The 23626-nt window shown below is 36.4% G+C and overlaps 1 protein-coding gene across 6 annotated transcripts in view; it reads left to right on the forward strand.

Annotated features, from left to right (window-relative positions):
• UBR3 (ubiquitin protein ligase E3 component n-recognin 3 (putative)) overlaps positions 1 to 23626 on the forward strand; it is a 198913-nt gene that overhangs the window by 22566 nt on the left and 152721 nt on the right. For 4 of the 6 annotated variants that reach the window (XM_013968944.2, XM_013968950.2, XM_013968955.2 and 1 more), the window contains exons 2-3: positions 16385 to 16524; positions 19460 to 19618. In XM_013968944.2, coding sequence (XP_013824398.2) covers positions 16385 to 16524; positions 19460 to 19618 — 299 coding nt within the window. The remainder of the gene's footprint in view (positions 1 to 16384; positions 16525 to 19459; positions 19619 to 23626) is intronic. The other 2 variants (XM_013968948.2, XM_013968965.2) reach the window with 1 other exon arrangement.

Below are 23626 nucleotides of genomic sequence, written 5' to 3' on the forward strand. Positions count from 1 at the left end.
TGCTCTAGTTGAGACTTCCAGTGCTGTGTTGACTAGAAGTAATGAGACTGAGTATTCTTGTTCTTGGTCTCAGGGGAGAAACTTTCAGCTTTTCACTATTCAATATTATGTTTCTGGACTTGTCATTTATGGCCTTATTTATGTTGAGGTGCATTCCATCTGTACCCAGTTTGTTGAGATGTTTATCGATGTTTACTAATTTCGTCAGATGCTGGTTTTGCGTCTGTTGAGATTATCATGAATTTAATCCTTCATTTGTTAATGTGGTATATCACATTGACTGTTCTGTGTATATTGAATCATCCTTACATCCCAAAGATAAATCTCACTTGATTCTGGTGTCTAATCTTGTGGTGTACTGTTGAATTTGGTTTGCTAGCATTCTTTTGAGAATTTTTGCATTGCTATTAGGGTACTGCTGCCTCATAAAATGAATTTGAAAGCATTCTTTCCTTAAATACTTGTAAGAATTTGAGAAGGATTGGTATTAATGCTTTAACTGGTTGGTAGAATTTGGTGAGAATCTTAATCTTTTCCACTTTTGTTAGATCCTTACCATTTCTGTCCTTTATTGTGCTCATCTTTGCTTGAAATGTTCCTTGGTATCTCCAGTTTTCTTGAAGAGATCTTGTCTTTCTCATTTTATTGCTTTCCTCTGTTTCTTTGCCTTGTTCACTTAATGCTTTCTTATGTCTCCTTTCTATTCTCTGGAACTCTGCATTCAGTTGGGCATGTCTTTCTCTTTCTCCCTTGCCTTTTGCTTCTCTTCTATGCTCAGCTATGTGTAAAGCCTCCTCAGACAACCATCTTGCCTTCTTGCCTTGTCTTTTCCTTTGGGATAGTTTTGGTCATTGCCTCCTGTACAGTGTTACAAACCTCCATCCATAGTTATTCAGGCACTCAATTTAACAGATCTGATCCCTTGAATCTATTCATCACCTCCTCTGTATAATCATAAGGGATTCAATTTAGATCATACCTGAATGGTATAGTGGTTTTCTCTACTTTCTTCAATTTAAGCCTAAAGTTTGCAATAAGGAGCTTATGATCTGAGCCACAGTCAGCTCCAGGTCTTGTTTTTGCTGACTATATAGATCTTCCCTGTCTTTGGCTGCAAAGAATATAATCAATCTGATTTTGATATTTTCCATCTGGTTAACAGTTACTAAAATTATGGTTATTTTTAATACACTCATTTTTTGAACTTTCATATGAGTTGAAAGTGATTTACACACCACTTTTGCAATATTAGAGAATATGACTTTGACTATTTACCTTAACTGGTGAATTTTACACATTTATGTGTTTTTTAGTTTATTAATTAGCATCTTTTCATTCCAGTTTAAGAATTTCTTTTTGCATTTTTTTTGTAAGTTACATCTTCAGGTTTTGTCTGTTTGTTTGGGAATATCTTTATCTCTTTTTCAATTCTGAAGGCACTTTTGCTGGGCATAGTTTCTTGGTTGGCAGTTTTTTCTCTCAGTATTTTGAGTATCTCACTCTACTTTTTCCTGGCTTGTGAGATTTCTGTTGAGAAATCCCCTTGCAGATATGGGAGCTCCCTTATGTGATGATTCACTTTTCTGTTGCAGCTTTCAAATTTCTCTCTTTGCCTTTGGGTAACTTAATTATAATGTGTCTCAATGTAGCCCTTTTTGGGCTTAACCTATTTAGGAGCTTTAGGGTCTCATGAATCTGAATGTCCATCTATTTCCCCAGCTTGGAAAGTTTTCAGCCAGTATATCTTTAAGTAAACTTTTGATCCCCTTCTCTCTCTTCTCTTTTTGTGATTCCCATAATCCATATATTTGTTCTTTGAATGTTGTCCCATTAGTCCTTTTGACTTTCTTCATTAGTTCTCATTTCTCTTTGCACCTCTGACTGGGTAATTTCAGGTGATTTTTCTTCAAGTTCGCTGATAACTTTCTGCTTCATTGAAGTCTTCTGTTGAAGTTTTGTCTTAATTTTTTAAGTTCAGTCATACTGTTCAGCTCTAGGATTTCTGTTTGTTTTAAAAAGCGGTCTCCTTGTGTTTGTTTATTTGGTTGTGTCAGGTGTTCGTTGCAGCACGTGGGATCTCCATTGCATCACTCCGGATCTTTCGCTGCAGCACACAGACTCTCCAGTTGTGGCGCGTAGGCTCAGTTTGTGTCACACGTGTGGGCTCTCTGTGGTGCATGGGCACTGGAGAATGTGGGTTTAGTAGTTACAGCACACAGGCTGAGTTGCTCTGTGGCCTGTGGGATATTGGTTTCTGGACCAGGGATCAAACTTATGTTATCTGCATTGCAAAGAAGATTCTTCACCATTGGACCATCAGTTATGGTTTCCATATCTTTTTTTTTTTTAAGACTTCATTCTGTATTTATTTTTATCTTTGGTTGCACTGAGTTTGTTGTGCACAGACTTTCTCTAGCTGTAGTGAGTAGGGGCTACTCTTTTTGGGGTGCACCGGCTCCTCATTGCTGTGGCTTCTCTTGTGGCGGAACGTGGGCTCTAGGCATGTGGGCTTCAGTACTTGTGGCTCGTGGGCTTCTGTGTGCTGCCTCAGTAGTCTAGGTGCACAGGCTTAGTTGCCCCTTGGCGTGTGGGATCTTCCCGGACCAGGGATTGAACCCGTGACCCCTGCATTGGCAGGCAGATTCTTTACCTTTGGTCCAGAGGGATGCCTTCCGTATCTTTTTGAACTAATTTTATTCATGTATTTCTCCCGTTTTCATTTAATTGTTTATTTGTATTTTCTATAGTTCACAAAACTTTTTTAACAGTATTATTTTGAATTTCTTATCACTCAGTTCATAGATCTCCATTTCTTCAGGGTCCATTATTGGAGCTTTATTAATTTCCTTCAGTGGTATCAGACTTACTTGATTTCTTTGTGATCCTTCTGTCCTTGTTTTGGCATCTGTGCATTTGAGGAGGTGGTCTCCTTAGGTTTACTTTGATAGGAAAAGACCTCTAGTCAACCCAGTTTGGGATTCTGGATGGGCCAATTGGTAGTGTTTACTAGCAGGCAGCATTTGCTTTCAGCATGTCTAGTGAGGTAGGGCCACTGTCCTACTTTGAGGTTGGGAGGGGCCTGCTGGCGAGGTCCTGTGGTTGGATGAATTTATTGGCTAGGCTCCCTGGGTGGGTGGGGCTGCTGGCTGGGATTCATGGTCAAGCGGGACCACTGTCTGGGCTCCATAAGTGCTTCTAGTTGGGCAGGGTCACAGACTGTGTTCCCTGGCTGGATGGTGCAACTGTTTGGTCACTGATTAGGTAGGGTCACAGGCTAGACTGTTAATCACCCCTGATTAAGTGGGTCCCAAGGCTGTGCTCCCTGGCCAGTTGCCAGTCTAGACTTCCTGTTGAATCAGACTTTTTGAATTAACCCTGCTTTTGATATTCTCTTTGTTTCTTAAAACCGTTGAAAGCTAAGGGAATTACAATATGTTGGCTGGCCTACATCTTCCAGTTTTTCTCTTTTACTTGGACAGCATATGGGAATTTTTTCTTTTAACTGTGGTTTGAGAAACTGTCTTCACAGGTATGGTGGATAAGAGCTCCAGATTAGAAATTAGACTGTCCTGATTCTAACCTGTGGATTACTGGGTCAAATGATTGTGTGTTTATACTTTTAATAGTCCTCATATTTGGTGTGTTAATTTACACCTTTCCCAACAGTACAGTGAAGATGTCTGTCGCTTTACTACCTGACCAGAACAGTATATCATCAAATTTTTGGTCTTTGCAAATACTATAGGTTTGAAACAATTGTCCCAGTGTAGTTTTATTTCTGTTTTTTGGTCCATGTGTTATTTACAGATGTGTTATTTAGTTTCCAAATTTGGGGGACTTTTTTAGATATGTCTGTTACTGATTTCTTAGTTTAGTGTGTGGCCTGAGAGCATACTTAACGTGGTGTAAGTTTAAAGTGCTTAAATTCCACAAAGTTGGTAAGACCCATATATTCTTTTTTATTTTCTGCTTGTCGCTATTGCCATGAGTCTTTGGTCTGGACTAATTTCGGTGCTGGCAATAAGCCTGGCTCCATCGTGTGTTTAGGAGTCATGTCTTAATGAGGGTGTATAGTAGTCTCACTGCTGTAGCGTGTTACCGCAGACGAGGGGGCTTACATAACAGAGATTTCTTTCTTGAGGCTGGATCAAGACGCTGGCAGGTTGGGGCTCGATCTCCCCGGGAGCCTCTCTCTTTGCCTTGCAGATGCCCGCTTTCTCTCTGTCTCCATATGGCCTTTCTTCTGTGTGCCTGTGTTACTGGTGTCTCTTTTCTTCTTAAAGGACACCAGTCTTATTGGACTAGGGCCCCACCCTATGACTTCACTTAGCTTTAATTACCTAGTCAAAGGTCCTGTTTCCAAATACAGTCACACTGGAAATTAAGCCTTCAATGTATGAATGTTAGGTGGCCTCATTTCAGTTCATAACAGAAGGGGCATGGAGAGTAGGTATATGCATTAGAAATATATGCCTTGTGCTAATTCTGTGCACTGTATATGTTGATAAATATACATGATTATTTAAAAATACTATCTGATGTTTAAGTTGGTTTCTATGATTTGTTGGATCATAGGGAAAGCAAGAGAGTTCCAGAAAAACATCTGTTTCTGCTTTATTGACTAAGCCAAAGCCTTTGACTGTGTGGATCACAACAAACTGTGGAAAATTCTTAAAGAGATGGGAATACCAGACCACCTTACCTGCCTCCTGAAAAATCTGTATATAGGTCAAGAAGCAACAGTTAGAACCAGACATGGAACAATGAACTGGTTCCAAATTGGGAAAGGAGTATGTCAGGGCTGTATATTATCACCCTGCTTATTTAACTTATATGCAGAATATATCATGTGAAATACCAGCCTAGATGTAGCACAAGCTGAAATCAAGATTGCCAGAGATATCAATAACCTCAGATATGCAGATAACATCACCCTTATGGCAGAAAGCAAAGAAGGACTAAAGAGCCTCTTGATGAAAGTGAAAGAGGAGAGTGAAAAGACTGGCTTAAAACTCAACATTCAAAAAACTAGGATCATGGCATCCGGCCCCATCACTTCATGGCAAATAGATGAGGAAGCAGTGGAAACAGTGAGAGACTCTATGTCCTTGGGCTCCGAAATCACTGTGGATGGTGACTGAAGGCATGAAATTAAAAGACGCTTTCTCCTTAGAAGGAAAGTTATGACTAACTTAGACAGCATATTAAAAAGCAGAGACATTACTTTGCTGAGGAAGGTCCGTCTAGTCAAAGCTATGGTTTTTCCAGTAGTCATTCATATATAAATATGAGAATTGAACCTCAAAGAAGACAGCGCTGAAGAACTGATGCTTTTGAACTGTGGTGTTAGAGAAGACTCTTGAGAGTCATTTGAACAGCAAGGAGATCAAGTCAGTCCATCCTAAAGGAAATCAGTCCTGAATATTCATTGGAAGGACTGGTGCTGAAGCTGAAACTCCAATACTTTGGCCACTTGATGCAAGCAGCCAACTCATTGGAAAAGACTCTGATGCTGGGAAAGATCAAAGGCAGGAGGAAAAGGGGACAACAGAGGATGAAATGGTTGGGTGGTATCACTGACTTGATGGACAAGAGTTGAGCAAGCTCTGGGAGTTGGTGAAGGACAGGGAAGCCTGGCGTGCTGCAGTCTATGGGGTTGCAGAGAGTCGGACATGACTGAGTGCCTGAACTGAACTGAAGTTGGTTATATAATTCTGTGAGTTAATAATATCCATTTGCTTCTTAAACATCTAAAAAGAAATTTTTGAGACATATTTTATGAGTAGTGAAATGAGTGTCCAGCTGCTGTAGGGTGTAGTGTTCAGTTAGGTGTAATTGATTGATAGTATTTTAGTAGTTATCTATTGCTGTGTAACAAATCACTTCTAAACTGAGCAGCTTAAAATGGCAGACATATATTTTCTTATACCGTTTGTGTACCAAGGATTCTGAAGTGGCTTAGGGGTGTGGTTATGGCATTGTATGCATAGTATCTCTCAAGAGGTTGTAGTTAAGATTGTGGCTGGGGTTGTAGTCTTCTGAAGGCTTCTTGGGACTGAAAGGTCTACTTCCAAGATGGGTCACTCACATGCCTGTTAATGGGAAGGTAAGTTTTTCAAAATGTGGGCTTATCATAGGGCTGCTTGTAAAATTTATTTTAATTAATTTTATAATGACAATGAATTCTCCTAGACTTTGTCTAAAAAGTTTTTATTTCTCGGTTTTAAGTTATTTCTGTTAAGAATTCTGGATTTGCAGGGCTATTTTGTTTTAGCACTTTAAATGTGTCTCTCCACTGTGTTCTGGATTCTGTGATTTCTGATGAAAAGTCTGCTTTTATATATTGGTTGCTTTGTGAGTTCTTAGATCTATAATGTTATGATTTTCAGTACATTTGGAAAAAATTTGACCATTCTTCACATATTTGTTCTGTTTCTCTTTCTCCTCTTTTTGGGATTCCAGTGTAAGGCAATATTGCTTGTTTTTAATCCCACTCTTCACTGAGATGCTCTTTTTTCTCAGTCTTCATGTATTATTTTGCATAGTTTCTTACTGCTTTGTCAGTAAATTACTAATCTTCTCTTTCTAGTGTCTAATATACTGTTATCCCATCAGGTGTATTTTTTTGTTTCTAACGTCTTTTTCATCTGTAGAAGTTTGATATGGGTCTTATTTATTATCATGGTGTAAGATGTTAGGAGATTCTCTTTCCTGCCCCTAAACTGCCTGGTTATTCAATTATCTCAATACCATTTCTCTGAATGAGCCAAGTTTTTCCCATAGATTTGAGATCTACCTATGTCATGAATTAAATTCCACATATACCTGATTCTGTTTGGGGACTCACAGTAGTTAACATGCCCATTGGTAATATCTTTTCACATACCAGTGCTGCATTGGTTCTTTCTGCCTTCAGGCATTCAATTTGTAATTTATTTGCTATCTTAAAAGTTAAATGTGTGTACATCTCTAATTTTACCTTCAAATATTCTAATTTTATATGCTTTCTTTAAGTAAATTTAGAACTTTTTTGTTGTTCAGCCAATCAGTTGTGTCCGATTCTGTGACCCCATGGAATGCAGCATGCCAGGCTTCCCTGTCCTTCACTATCTCCCGGAGCTTATTCAAACTCATGTCCATTGAGTCGGTGATACCATCCAACCATCTCATCCTCTGTCATCCACTTCTCCTTCTGCCTTCAATCTTCCCCAGTCTCAGGGTCTTTTTTACTGAGTCAGCTCTTCACATCAGGTGGCCAGAGTATTGGAGTTTCAGCTTGCATCAGTCCTTCCAATGAATATTTAGGGTTGATTTCCTTGAAGATTGACTGGTTTGATCTCCTTTCAGTACAAGGGGCTGTCAAGAGTCTTCTCTAGCACCACAGGACAAAGGCATCAATTCTTTGGTGCTCGGAGTTTTTTATTGTCCAGTTCTCACATCTGTACAAGACTCCTGGAAAAACCATAACGTTGACTAAATGGACCTTTGTTGGCAAAGTAATGTCTCTGCTTTTGAATATGCTGTCTAGGTTGGTCATAAGTTTTCTTCCAAGGAACAAGTGTCTTTTAATTTCATGCCTTCAGTCACTGTCCACAGTGATTTTGGAGTCCAAGGAAATGAAATCTCTCACTGTTTTCCATTGTTTCCTCATCTATTTGCCATGAAGTGATGGGACTGGATGCCATAATGTTAGTTTTTTCAATGTTGAGTTTTAAGTTAGCTTTTTCACTTTCCTCTTTACCTTTATCAAGGGGCTCTTTATTCTTCTTTGCTTTCTGCCATAAGGGTGGTTTCATCTGCATATCTGAGGTTATTGATTTCTCCCAGTAATCATTTTTTTAATTTAATTTTTAATTTTTAAAAGTTTATTTTTCATTAAAGGATAATTGCTTTACTGATACCAGTAATCTTGATTCTGGCTTATGCTTCATCCAGCCAAGCATTTCACATGATGTACTCTGCTTATTTATAAATTAAATAAGCAGGGTGACACTATACAACCTTGATGTATTCCTTTCCCAATTAGAACTTTTAATTTTTATTAATCTTTTGCTTTTCTAGTACTTTAGGCCCCAGTAAATAATATTAAACCTATCTAGATGGAATTTAAAATGTTTCCTTTTATTTCTTAACTATTCATGTAATATAACAGTTTTAGACATGAGGTTAGTCTGTTGTTTACTGAAGCCATGCATGAGAAAGATGTAAAAATACAGAGATACAAGGTAAGAACACATAGAGGTGAATTTCTGTCCCAACTCCCTCTTTGTTTATTTTATAGTTTACTTAATTGCATTTATCATTAATGTCTACTCTCTAGAATGTAAACTGCCTAAAGGCTGGATAGCAATACTGTTTTTTTTTTTTTTAATTTTAATTTTTATTTATTTTTATTTTTTATTTTTTTATTTTTTTTTTAATTTTAAAATCTTTAATTCTTACATGCGTTCCCAAACATGAACCCCCCTCCCACCTCCCTCTCCATAACATCTCTCTGGGTCATCCCCATGCACCGGCTCCAAGCATGCTGTATCCTGCATCAGACATAGACTGGCGATTCAATTCTTACATGATAGTATACATGTTAGAATGTCATTCTCCCAGCAATACTGTTTTGATTATTCTAACCTTAAAATAAATTAGTACCTGATAAAACTACTCTACTCTCATTACATTTATTTTACAGAGGATTCTTAGCTTTTAATTTTCCATTGGAACTTTAGGATCACCTTATTTATTCTTTATTGATATTTTTACTGAGGTCATATTATGTATGTAGATTTGTTGCATACCATATATATCTTTATGATATGCCTTTTGTGATCTTCAGGAATCTTTTAGCAATTTTATTAGATAGGTCATTTAGTGGTTCTTTTATTTCCCTATCTGTAAAATGAAGAGATTATTTCAGGGGCTTTTAATTTGGGATGCATGTCTTTCTAGAGATCTCTATAAATTGTCATTGTTTAGTTGCCAAGTTTAGTTGCTAAGTCGTGTCTGACTCTTCTGTGACCCCATTTATTGTAGCCCGCCAGGCTACTCTGTCTATGTGATTTTCCAGGCAAGAATGCTGGAGTGGGTTGCCATTTCCTTCTCTAGGACATATTCCCAGTCCAGGAATTGAACCCGGCATCTCCTCTATTGTCAGGCGAATTCTTTACCACTGAGCTACCAAGAAAGCCCTCTCTATGAATTACCTTAGATTATATGTGAAATTATTCTTTGTATGTAATTTGTGCTGTTAGGAATGTAATGTACATGCCATAGTCTAATTTTTAGGGGAGCTTATCTCAGATGCTTTTCTAATTTTTGAAATGTGTGGTTGAGTTATTTGAGCTGGCTTCTCCTTGCCCTTCTTCCCCCCAGCCAAGTCTTAGTAATTTGCAAATAGATGACCAGAATCCTGTGGTCCTTTTCCTTTCTTGTCATCCTATCCCTTTCCCTCTTGTCCTGTTCTGCCCCCTCTCTTTTTTTCAGCATATAAGAACTCTGTTTTTAGTCATTTAAATTTGGTAGTAGGGGAATCACACAGAGGGCATCTGGGATGCTGATAATATTTTGTTGCTTGATCTGGTTGCTGCTAGCATGGATGTGTTCAGTTTGTGATACTTTATTGAGCTGAACTCTTTGCTTTTGGGCAATTTTCTGTCAGTTCAATGAAGATTTTTTTTTTTTAAGTTGAGGTAAAATACAATTTGGAGATGCTATTTTATCAACAGTTTCTGTAGTTCTATTTGACTATCCTATTTATTGCCATAACATCTTGTTTCACTAAGAAATATTTAACCTTCTTACTCATTCAGAACTGTTGGGTTCCTGGAAGAAAAAATCTGTGACCTGTGAATTGCAAATGCAAACACATTACTTCCTGCCATTTTTCCTTTGGAGCCATACTGATTGTCTAAAAGCCCTCTCTCTATTCACCTGGGGAGAGATCTTTAGAACCTGATTGTATGTAGTCTCATTTGTCATACCTCTTGACAATATGCTCAACCCACAGAGCTTTGCATGCCTAGCCTAGCTCCTTCATTTCATTTGGTCTGTAGCCCAGATGTCAAGTCTTCAGAAAGGCCTTCTCTGACAAACCCAATTTAAAGGTGCCTAATGGACCCGTTCTGTGAATCATGCTGTGGTATTATTTTGTAGAGCTTATTTTTCATATTATTTGTTTCTCTATCCTCTGCCTCAACCCTCTTCTCCCCTCGATAGAAAGTTAGCTGCATGAGAGCAAGGCCTCTATTCCTAAGGCCTAAGTGCCAGTCATATAGTGGTTCTTAAAAACATGTTTGAAAACTGGGATTATTAAATGAGTTCTGTTTTTTCTTTAATTGGATGCCCTTGAAATCATTTTTGGAATTCTACTATTAGATTAAATCTTTGTTTCACCAAACCTTTATTGAGCACTTCCTATGTAATATGTAAGATGCTTTAGTTCCCCATATTATTTCTCAGACTAAAATACAAAAACCAATTTTGTTTGTCAGTCTCATAGTGTCTTATTGGAGAGGGAAATGGCAACCCAGTCCAGTATTCTTGCCTGGAGAATTCCATGGACAGAGGAGCCTGGTGGGCTACAGTCCACGGGGTCGCAGAGTCAGACACGACTGAAGTGACTTAGCACACACGTATAGTATCTTATAGTTATTTTTGTAACCTCAGTTTCTAAGTTGCTTAGACCATTCTTGCTGTTCCTTCACCTTTGTTCCAGGTTGAAATGTTATTCCTCAAAGCCATTTGACACTGACCTGACCTGCCTCTTGAGAAACCTTTATGCAGGTCAGGAAGCAACAGTTAGAACTGGACATGGAACAACACACTGCTTCCAAATAGGAAAAGGAGTACGTCAAGGCTGTATATTGTCACCCTGCTTATTTAACTTCTATGCAGAGTACATCATGAGAAACACTGGGCTGGAAGAAGCACAGGCTGGAATCAAGATTGCCGGGAGAAATATCCATAACCTCAGATACACAGATGACACCACTCTTATGGCAGAAAGTGAAGAGGAGCTAAAAAGCCTCTTGATGAAAGTGAAAGAGGAGAGTGAAAAAGTTTGCTTAAAACTCAACATTCAGAAAACTAAGATCATGGCATCTGGTCCCATCACTTCATGGCAGATAGATGGGGAAACAGTGGAAGCAGTGTCAGACTTTATTTTTCTGGGCTCCAAAATCACTGCAGATGGTGACTGCAGCTATGAAATTAAAAGACGCTTACTCCTTGGAAGGAAAGTTATGACCAACCTAGACAGCATATTGAAAAGCAGAGACATTACTTTGCCAACAAAGGTCCGTCTAGTCAAGGCAATGGTTTTTCCAGTAGTCATGTATGGATGTGAGAGTTGGACTGTGAAGAAAGCTGAGTGCCGAAGAATTGATGCTTTTGAACTGTGGTGTTGGAGAAGACTCTTGAGAGTCCCTTGGACTGCAAGGAGATCCAACCAGTCCATCCTAAAGGAGATCAGTCCTGGGTGTTCATTGGAAGGACTGATGTTGAAGCTGAAACTACAGTCCTTTGGCCACCTGATGCGAAGAGCTGACTCATTGAAAAGACCCTGATGCTGGGAAAGATTGAGGGTAGGAGGAGAAGGGGACGACAGAGGATGAGATGGCTAGATGGCATCACCGACTCGATGGACATGGGTGTGGGTGGACTCTGGCAGTTGGTGATGGACAGGGAGGCCTGGCGTTCATGGGGTTGCAAAGAGTCGGACACGACTGAGCAACTGAACTGAACTGAAATGTTCTTCACTCTCCATTCAGTAGTTCTTTTGAATTCATTTCTTTCGTAAACAGAAAGCATCTAAGAAAGCTTTCTGTTTCTATATTCATGCTTATAAGCACTTCAGTTAAATTATGTTAGATTTAGGGGAGAATTTTAAAAGTTTCTTTGATTTCACTTAGATTTTGTGTACCCTATCTGAAAGAAGTTCTTAAGTTCCTATTTCTCTTTAAATAAAGATTTGAACTTTTAGGTGTACTAAAAAGTGAAAGTGAAAAGTGAAAGTTGCTCAGCCCTGCCTGACTCTGTGACCCCATGGACTATCCTGTCCATGAAATTCTCCAGGCCAGAATACTGGACCAAGTAGCCACTCCCTTCTCCAGGGGATCTTCCCAACCCAGGGATCGAACCCAGGTCTCCATATTGAAGGCGCATTCTTTACCAGCTGAGCCACCAGGGAAGCCCTCTTAGGGTGTAACTTTTTTTTTTCCTAACTTTTTTCATTCTGTGATAAATATGGAAATGATATTTGGATGGGAAACAGAAGCAGCTGAGGAGGCTGCTCAGACCCTGCCTGTCTATCTGTGTGAGGACTGAGGCAGTCTACCTATCTCTGCACTATAATCTGTTGACCTGATGTTTGGAGGCTCTGCTTTAAGGGTAGATAGACTTAAGTAGTATGTGAGCACTCTGTTTTATTTTTGTGTGTTTGTGTATATTTTTACTTAAGAAAGAGTTATAACTTTCATTAGATTCTGAAAAGGGTCTATTAGCCAAAAAAGGTTAAGAATGAATGTTCAAATTGTGGAACTAAAGCCAAATGAATGGCATAACTTATTGTTTGTTTTGGGGGTAGGTTTTTTCCTTTTGATTACAAAGTATACATATATTTATCTTACAGATTTTAAACATTGTAGGTACAGTTAATGTAGACAGTAAAAGTATGCTGTATCCCATTTTCAGTTAATTTCTACCAAGTTTGGTGTACATTTTTCTAAATATTTTTCTTCTTACAGATGTTATTTTCTTTTCTATTCTTTTTCCAAAATTTTATTTATAAAAGAGATTATTTTATATATATGTACATATATATGTATGGTGTACAATTCTTTTCTCACTTATTTTAAATATAATTCCACTTCAGTACTTGTTGATCTACCTCATTCTTTATAACAAATTCAGTGTTTTTTATTGATCTACAAAATTTTGGTTAATCTTTATTCTATTACATGAGTAATTCCTAACTTTTTTGCATTACAAACTGTGGTACAGTGAATATATCTATAGATATATTCTTGCAAATTTAGAATTATTTCTGTCTAGTTACAAGAAATAGAAATGCTTAGCTAAGGTTATGAATACCTAACGTGTTAATGCTGCGCTGGGCTTATTTGTTGCTCATTTGTGTCTGACTCTTTGCACCCATAGAATGTAGTTCGCCAGGCTTCTCTGTCCATGGGCTTCTCCAGACAAGATTACTGGAGTGGGTTGTCATGCTCTCCTTCAGGGGACCATCCCAGCCCAGAGCTTGAACCCACGTCTGCTGCATTGCAGTCAGATTCTTTACCGTCTGAGCCACCAGGGAAGCCCAAAGTATTAATAGATATTGTTAAAATGTTATCCCAAACTGGATCTATTTACTCTTCCATGTGTATGATAACAATTTTCTGAACATGCTTTCCAATGAGTTAATAAAGTGAGTTTTCCCTAATCTGCAAGATGAAAAAACACTATTATGTTATCAAAAATTTCAGCCATACACAAAGGTAAAGATAGAACTTTGAACCCATCATCGGACTCAATGTTTATCAAGATTTTTGACTCATTTGCCTCCTTTGCCTCTTTTTTCTGTTTTGCCAAAGTGTTTTGAAACAAATTCCAAACGTATTTGATCACCTCCCGGTATGCTTCAGTATTCATCTTTAAAAAAATGTATTTTCTTTCTTAAAAAAATTTTTTAGCCTTTTAGTGGAGAAAATTTCACACAGGTCTAAAAGCAATGGGTGTAACTTAATTGATACAATATTTTATTAGGAAAAAACTCCTTTGGTGATGTTTTGTTAAGGACCAATTAAAACTACATTCTTTTTTCTTGATGTCTTAAAAATCTGAAAGTGGTGGTACTTTATTGGCTTTGACATTGGCCCACATTCTGCTTAATAAATATAATATAACAAAACCCCTTATCAGTCTCCCAGTTTCTACAGTTAACAACTCAAGCTGGGCTTGGTATACTCCTACTTATTTTCCTTCACACAACCAAATTATTTTGAAGCTAGTCTCATACATTGTAGCATTTTATTCATAAACATTTATATAGAGAAATCTAAAAGACAAGACTGTCTATTCAGTGATAACCACAATGCTGTTGTCATACCTAAACAAAGTTAATTCTTTATTACTGTTAAATATCCATGAACATTTTCTTACATAACCACAATGCCATTATCTTACCTAATAAAATTATTTAACAAAGTAGTACTCAATTTTTTTTTTTTTTTTTAAGTACTCAGTTCTTAATTGGACTTCTGTTTTCTAAAACATGCCCTTTTCCGGCTGGTTTAGGTTAGAGTCCGTTCGCATGTGACATTTGGCTGCTGGGTCTCTCAAGCTCTTTAGCTGGTGCTGCTTCTCCCTCCTTTTTCTCTCAGCCACTGACAGGTTGCAGTGATCAGCTGCAGTGGAGTCACTTGTCCTGTATAATGTTCTACTTTCATGATTTTTCTGTTTGCTTTCTTATGGTGACATTTAACTTGTTTCTTTATCTCTTAGCTCTAGAGACTTCACTGCTTAGCTCTAGTGTCATTTAGGTTCAACTTGTTTGGTAAAAACTCTTGTAAATGGCACTGTGTACTTCAGAAGCATCATAGCATCTGATTTGTTTTTTCCCTCCTCTGGTGATACTAAGATTGATACCGATGTAACAGTCTGTTCTCTGAGTGGAAAATTTTTCTTTAAGCCTTTCTTTAATGACTCCTTTGCATGGGTCAGTTATTTTATAGGTATCACAAAATGGTGCTTTTCTAATTGCTCATTTTTTGTTTTAATAAACTTCATTCATTTGATTATTGCAGAACTTGAACATCTTTTCATATGTTTGTTGGCCATTCACTTCTTTTGGGAATTGCCCATGACCTTGGTTGATTTTTTTATGAATTATTTTTTTAACCCATTTTTCAAGAGTTTAAAGATCATATATATCAATCTTTTATATGTTATAAATATTTTTTCCAGTTTGTGATTGTTTTCTGCATAGAAACTTTTAATTTGTATAGCCAATTTTTATCTTTCTTCTATGACTTTTGGTTTTAAATCTTACTTTGACTTCTGTTCTTTGAGATAATATAAGTAATATTTTATTTTCTTCCTGGTAAATTTTTTCCTGCTTGATTTTTCATCTATGTGGAATGTAGTTTGTATATGATATAAGATAAGGATCAAATTTATTTCCTGCATGTAATCAATTAGTCCTTTAGCAATTTATTGAAAATCTTCTACCCCCCTACATTAATTGACTTAGGTATTACATAGTCTGTTTCTGGAATCCATTGTGGTTTATTGATACCATATTATCACAGATTTTATTTTGTTTTTATTAAAAAAAATTTTTATTGGAGTATAGTTGACAGCAAAGTGAATCAGTTATATATATATGCATATATCCACTCTTTTTTTGGTTCTTTTCTCATATGGGTCATTATAGAGACATTACTACATATTTTAAATTATATTGGATTTGTCCTGTTTTAAAGTGTAGGTCACTGTCATTAATCATTTTGTCAGACATTTTACTTATTTTCTTTCACACATATGATTTTCCATTTGAACTTTAGAATTAGTTTGTGATTAGTCCCATTGAAATTTAAATCTAATGTCATTGCGTTTGGTGAGAGAGACTTTTTTTTTTTTTAAAGGTTTTTCCATTTGGGAATGTGGTTTTTCTCTATTCTCTATTTTTTATGTTTTTCAGCTAAAATAGTTTCTTCTGTTATAATAAGTTTCTTTCTAGGTATGTTTTATGTTTAGTGTGTTTACTTTGTGTTTGGTCACAAAATATCTTATTTATGACTATTCAGATTGTAAATATAAAATAGTTTACTTCAGTTTTGCTCAAATATACTAGTCATACTTTAAAATTAGTATAAATAAGATCAGAAGAAATGTGCATACTTAAGTGTATATACTTTTCAAATAAACTTTGAGTATTTGTATCACTTATCTATTCATTAATGCAATAAGTTCAAAATAGTTAAAGAATGAAAAATGCAAGTTTTAAAAATAATTCCAAGTTATAATTCCCAAGTTTGGGAAATAATCAATTTGTACTTAACGATTTATAAAGAGTAAAAGTAATAAATTAATCCTTGAAACTAATAAATTGCAGTTAAAAAGTATAAAGTTGGTAATGAGATTTTCTTTTTGTATTCTAGTTTAAATGTAACTGGTATGATGTTTTACTAGGAAGAAATCTTCCTCAGTGCCAATTTTTATTTAAAGACCAGTTAAAACTATATTCTTTTAACTTGGTGCCTTAAAATCATAAAAAGAGTAATATTCCTTTTGATATTGACCCACATTCTTTTTATGGATATTGTAAATAGAATTAATATATTCTTAGCAGATTTGACAGCATCATTAATTTTTTTTCTTTTTCCTATTACAGGTTTTGCAAAAGGCATCAAATTAAATCAAGTTCAAATATTCCCTGTGTCCCCAAAGACTTACTGATGATGTCTGAATTTGTTCTTCCAAGATTTATTTTTTGTCTTATTCAGTATTTAAGAGAAGGCTATAATGAACCAGGTATGTTTAATCTACTTTTTGTTAGTACTCTTTTTAAGTTCTCAATTAACAGAGTTTAGTGTTAACAATGAGGTGAATTTTTTCAGATACGTTTTTTTTTTGGCTTAATTTTTTTATGTAATGACTATGATATACTAAATAAAAGCACACTAAATATCAATTATATGACCTCATAGATAACCTTGTAGTCGGCACAGTGTGGCAGTCTCTTTTGCTCGGTTGTAAATGTCTCTGATCAAACTTATTTGGCCTTCTGCAGAAGAGGAAATAATTATTTTATGGGATTGAAGTGATTTGATTTGTGATTGTATTGTGATAGAGCAGAATTAAGAAGTCCTGAAAGTGTTTGACTTTAACTTAGAGTTTTAGGAGATAAACTATTTCACCAATCTCTCTCCCTCCTCCTTTTTTGTAGAGGTATATATATTTATTCCCCTCTGTATATAACAACTTAGGGAACAAATTGCTTATTCCCATATTGTTGGTAGAATGTATCTCTGTGAGTATCCTGATTGTATTGAAAAGAGAAAAGAAACATGCAAATTACTGATATTATTCTTACTTTTTAAGATGTCACAATCTTGATTAATATGCTTTAGTTAAATGTCTCGATTCAGATATCATTTATTAAAGTTCTTAATCTGACATTGTGAATTACAGATATCAATTAGTGGTATGAACCAAACATTAACTTTTTATGATGTCTTTTGCCTTTCTAGAGATATTTGCATTTTTATCATTTAAGGGACTGCATTTGCATTACTTTTAGAGCTTTTAAATTATTTAATACTGTAAGTAATTTTAAATCCAATTTGAAACTATGGCACACATGTTTTATCTTCTCTCTTGCATCTAGAAGTGTGAAGAATTACAGTATCGTCATCATTTCTAAAACTGTTATGTTATTTGCATTGTGAGCAAATACTTACAGTTCCTCACTTCTATATTTTAAGCAGAATATACAGTCTTTTGTCAAATACTTCTGGTATGCATTAAAATAGAGAAAGGAATATTGTTTTGATTTAGTCCCAAATTGCTTTTTCTTTGGAATGAAGGAACTGGAGACCAGCAGTGTTATTGAAATTTCCTTCCATTTTATTTCGCATATGTTAGTTAACAGATTTTTTTGGATATTCACATTTTATGCTGCAAGTGTCCTATTTTAGAAAAATAATAGGTAGAAATCACATTATGCAAATCTTAAAGCTTACCATTAGTTTAATCAAAGAGTAATTAATATGAGTATATATTATATTTTCCTTGGTGACAGTTAGCAGTTACAAGAGATGGATGACATAGGTACACAGCTTTGATAATTATGTTACCATTATCCAAAAACATAAAGGAAAGAATGGAAGCACTTTTTTTGTTTTAAGATGAATTTTGTGAACTTAGGTTCTGAAGTTTTTCTCTCTGTATTACTGCTTGTACTGAGCATTAATTTCTTATGTCTGTGCAAAAGTAAACTACTACATTCATTTGTGCATAGATCACTATTTGAAATTAAAGAGAAAAAAGAAAGATTAAAGAGAGTACTTGAAATCATCTAATCTGAGATAATTTTATGGTTTAACAGTTACCTGGAGTTCTGTTTTTCATTTCACTTTACCATCCTTTCTGTCAGAGCTTGTGTTAGAGGCCCTGGAAATCAAAAACAAGTGTTAATTAAATTTCTGCTATGTTGTGACATAAGTCATTGGGGAGAATAGAAAGAAGAGTAATACACAGTGTGGTTTTCCACTGAGAAAGTAAGGTTTTTGGTTTGGATTCCATGACTCGGAGTTATCTGGAATTTTATTCACAGATTATCTTTGAACTAGGTTGGGGGTTCCTTGGGGATAGGAACTGTGTCTTACTTAGTTTTGCTTCTCAGTGCTTGTCATATAGTAGATACTCAATAAGTGTTTAAGGAACTTGATGTCTCCTTTGGGCACACAGGCCCCCTGTTAGCTCCCTTATATGCATTCTTCTTTTAACCAGTTACGATTAAGCTCTAAATCTCTCTCTTCATTTCTTTCTTTTAGGCCTCAGTTTTTCTAAGACATCTTTTTTTTCTTTTCCTCTTAACTATTCTTTTTAAGTTGCTGTCCAGGTTTCTAGATTTCTTCTATTCCCCTCTATCAGCATATCTTGCCTGGTATTTTAAAATTGTTCTGGTAAAAACATCCATCTTTTTCTAATTAGTTGCTTTGACCTTTAGCTAACATGAGTCTTTATTTTTGGAATATGATAAAGAATGGATTATTTGCTACACAGATTTTAATTTAGAACTGACATATGTTTGTCCTGATAGTCTTATAATATCTGAATATATTTGATTTCTGTCTTGTTTTGTTTTAGAGAGTAATCTTAGTTTTTTCTTAAACTCTGTTCATCTAATTTTGAGATGATCTTTTGATTACATGTATATATCTGTAAGCATAGAACCCTAAGTTGAATGCATTTTACACAGATTAAGTGATTAATACTTTATGAGTGAGTGTGTGAGTGAGTGAAAGTCACTTAGTCACTTCTAACTCTTTACAACCCCATGGACTGTGGCCCACCAGGCTCCTCTCTCCATGGAATTCTTCAGGCAAGAATACTGGAGTAGGTTGCCATTTCCTTCTTCAGGGGATCTTCCTGACCCAGGGATTGAACCCAGGTCTCCTGCATTGTAGACATATTCTCTACTGTCTGAGCCACTTGGGACATCTAGTACCTTATGAAGTCATCTCTTTTCTCCATCAGTCTTTTCTCAGAGGACTGAATTCCTAAACAAGTCTACCCTAGCTGGGTGCTGAGTAGGTGCCTGCTTTCTGAAGAGTTCTTAAATTAACTTTTTGGTTATAAAATGCTGTTATCTAAGTTACTGTGTTTTTAAGGGAATAAAATATTATTCTTAGCAAAATATATTAAAGAAAATTGATTGCATTTTTTTTTTTTTTTTTTTTAGCAGCTGATGTTCCATCAGAGAAAGACCTTAATAAAGTCCTTCAGCTTTTGGAACCTCAAATTTCCTTTTTAGAAGATCTAACTAAAATGGGAGGAGCAATGCGATCTGTTCTTACTCAGGTTTTAACAAACCAACAAAACTACAAAGATCTGACTTCTGGTGAGTAAAATTTCAAAGAGAAGAAAGTTAAAATTTACTTATGTTACTGTAATAATGAAAAATTATATATTTTAAAATTAAAAAGTAAAATGTAGATTATTTTAGTAGAATGCTAAAGCTTAAAGTTATTAAGAATACTTCTTATATTATGGATAAAGAAACTGAACCCCAGAAAGATTAAATGACCAGTTTAAGACATCACGATTAACTGATTTTGGAGTTGGGACTAGAACCCAGACTTCCCAAGTTTGGTGTGACGTATTTGTAATTATACTCTACCTCCCTTTCTCCAAACAGTAATAGCCATCATTCTTGTGTCTTCATGTTTGGTATCCCTAAACTTTTGTGTGTATAACCTCAGATTTTATAGTGATGTAGAATTTAAGTTATGAAACTTAAAGTTGTTAAATATGTTTGTACTGTAATGTAAAATAGTTTTTACATCTTGGTAACTTAGCTCAAATTTATAGTTTGGTAAATATATCAATTACTTTAAAATCTTATGAATATTTTAAATGATGTTCTTTGTGCTTTTAAATAATATTTTTTATGAACAGCATATTTTGAAAATTGAAATTTATCTTCCTTCTTTAGAGTGGTGAAGTTTTTATGTGTATTGTTAATCATGTGTTATTTATAGATAGTCTTATCTGATTGGCTTTGGGCTATATATTAGAGCTTGGGTGGGGAAGATACATAGTAAACCAAATATTCCTATCCCTGCTCTTAACAAAACTTATGGTCTAGTGAGGGGAGGTGACACAAACAAAACTTCCATACCAAAAAATTGCTAGCCCTTACGTCATAACATAAAACCGGAAAAAAATGTGAGGCAATTGTTTTCAGACATTAGACAACAGGAAACACAGGACTATAAACCTTTTAGAGAAACGAAAAGCATGAGCTGGGCCTCACAATTCTCTGAATCTCTGTCTGGGGAAAACTTTCTGACTGTAACGTGGAGGGCTGGCATTGAAGCAGAGTGTGGTGGTCCAGCTGAGTTAAGGGGGCAGAGGTCACAGTTTAGGGCACCTGTGGAATCTTTGGGGCAGAATAGCACGTTTGTGGGTCAGATGTATGGAGGAACCTGAAAGTGCTTGGCTGAGAACTGAGATACGCATACATAGGATGAGACTACCTAAGACTTACTAAAGAGTGCTGTGGGGTTAATGGCAGATAGTAAAGATAAATATAATAGAGATAATGGAAATTAGGCAGTGTTGTGAGACACTGGAGTATCAGCTCAACTGAACTGGAGAGACCTTATTAATACACTAGGCATCAAGTTGACACACCAGAAGGCTATGTACCTTAAAGTAAGTTCTACTCCAGGTCAGCCTTAATGAAGCCTAGAACCTTGACAGAGTTTGGAGATTATTCCTGCCAATTTATAGGGCTTTTAAAGAATCTTGAAAGTGAAAGTGTGAGTTGTTCCATCGTGTCCGACTCTTTGTGACCCCATGGACTGTAGTCTGCCAGGCTACTCTGTCCATGGAATTTTCCAGGCAAGAATACTTGGTAAAGAAAGGGATTGGGTTGCCATTCCCTTGTCCAGAGAATCTTCTCAACCCAGGGATCAAAGCCGGGTCTCCTGCATTATAGGCAGATTTTTTACCATCTGCGCTACCAGGGAAGCCCAAAGAATCTTGGGCTTTCCATAAATTTGCCCCTTCAGTTCAGTTAAGTCACTCAGTCATGTCTGATTCTTTGCGACCCCATGGACTGCAGCACTCCAGGCTTCCCTGTCCATCACCAACTCCTGGATCCTACCGAAACTCATGTCCACCATGTCGGGGATGCCATCCAACCATCTCATCCTCTGTCGTCCCCTCCTCCTCCCACCTTCAGTCTTTCCCAGCATCAGAGTCTTTTCCAGTGAGTCAGTTCTTTGCATCAGGTGGTCAAAGTATTGGAGTTTCAACTTCAGCATCAGTTCTTCCAATAAATATTCAGGACTGATTTCCTTTAGGATGGACTGATTGGGTCTCCTTGCAGTCAAAGGGACTTTCAAGAGTCTTCTCCAACACCACAGTTCAAAAGCATTAATTCTTCAGTGCTCAGTATTCTTTATAGTCCAACTCTCATTCCATACATGACTACTGGAAAAACCATAGCTTTGACTAGATGGACCTTTGTTGGTAAAGTAATGTCTCTGCTTTTTAGTATGCTGTCTAGGTTGGTCATAGCTTTTCTTCCAAGGAGCAAAGCATCTTTTAATTTCATTGCTACAGTCAGTATCTGCAGTGATTTTGGAGGCCCCCAAAATAGAGTCTGTCACTGTTTCCATTGTTTCTCCATCTGTTTGCCATGAAGTGATGGGACTATTACTTAGTTTTCTGATTTTTGAGCTTTAAGCCAACTTTTTCACTCTTCTCTTTCACTTTCATCAAGAGGCTCTTTAGTTCTTCTTCGCTTTCTGCCATAAGGGTGATGTTATCTGCATATCTGAGATTATTGATATTTCTGGCAATCTTGATTTCAGCTTGTGGTTCATCTAGGCTGGCATTTCACATGATATACTCTGCATATAAGTTAAATAAGCAGGATGACAATATACAGCCTTGACGTACTCCTTTCCTGATTTGGAACCAATCTGTTTTTCCATGTCCAGTTCTAACTGTTGTTTCTTGACCTGCATGCAGATTTCTCAGGAGGCAGGTAAGGTGGTCTAGTATTCCCATCTCTTTAAGAATTTTCCACAGTTTGTTGTGATCCACACAGTCAAAGGCTTTGGTGTAATCAATAAAGCAAAAGTAGATGTTTTTCTGGAACTCTTTTGCTTTTTTGATGATCCAGTGGATATTGGCAATTTGATCTCTGGTTCCTCTGCCTTTTCTAAATCCAGGTTGACTATCTGGAAGTTCATATACTGCTGAAGCCAGGCTTGGAGAATTTTGAGCATTACTTTACTAGCGTGTGAGATGAGTGTAAATTGTGCAGTAGTTTGAGCATTCTTTGACATTGCCTTTCTTAGGGATTGGAATGAAAACTGACCTTTTCCAGTCCTGTGGCCAAATTTGCTGGCATATTGAGTGCAGCACTTTCACAGCATCATCTTTAAGGGTTTGAAATAGCTCAACTGGAATTCTATCACCTCCACTAACTTTGTTCATAGTGATGCCTCCTAAGGCCCACTTGACTTCACATTCAGGATGTCTGGCTCTAGAGAGTGATCACGCCATCGTGGTTAGTTGTGTCATGAAAATCTTTTTTGTATAGTTCTTCTGTGTATTCTTGCCACCTCTTCTTAATATCTTCTGTGTCTGTTAGGTCCATACCATTTCTGTCCTTTATTGTGCCCATCTTTGCATGAAATGTTCCATAGGTTATGTCTAATTTTCTTGAAGAGATCTCTAGTCTTTCCCATTCTGTTGTTTTCCTCTGTTTCTTTGCATTGATCACTGAGGAAGGCTTTCTTATCTCTCCTTGCTATTGTTTGAAACTCTGCATTCAAATGGGCGTATCTTTCCTTTTCTCCTTTGCCCTTCTCTTCTCTTCTTTTAACAGCTCTTTTAAAAAAAATTATTTATTTTTTTAATATAAATTTATTTAATTGGAGGTTAATTACTTTACAATATTGCACTGGTTTTGCCATACATCAACGTGAATCTGCCACAGGTATACACGTGTTCCCCATCCTGAACCCCTCTTCTCCTCCCTCCCCGTTGTAAAGCCTCATCAGACAATCATTTTGCCTTTTTGCATTTCTTTTTCTTGGGGATGGTCTTGATTGCTGCCTCCTGTACAGTGTCACGAACCTCCGTCCATAGTTCTTCAGGCACTCTGTCTCTCAGATCTAATCTGTTGAATCTGTTTGTTACTTCCACTGTAAAATAGTAAGGGATTTGCCCCTTACAAACTATAAAACCGAGTCTTCAGAGATTCTATGTGATCAGGCTGTAAGTCTTGGAGAATTAAAATTAACACTCTTCAAAGGAAGATAGCAGAATCCAAAATCTTTGATAATGTGTCATCAGAATGTCCAGTATACAATAAAAACTGTTAGAC

This window comes from Capra hircus, chromosome 2 (assembly GCF_001704415.2).
Source record: "Capra hircus breed San Clemente chromosome 2, ASM170441v1, whole genome shotgun sequence".
NCBI classification, from domain to species: Eukaryota; Metazoa; Chordata; class Mammalia; order Artiodactyla; family Bovidae; genus Capra; species Capra hircus.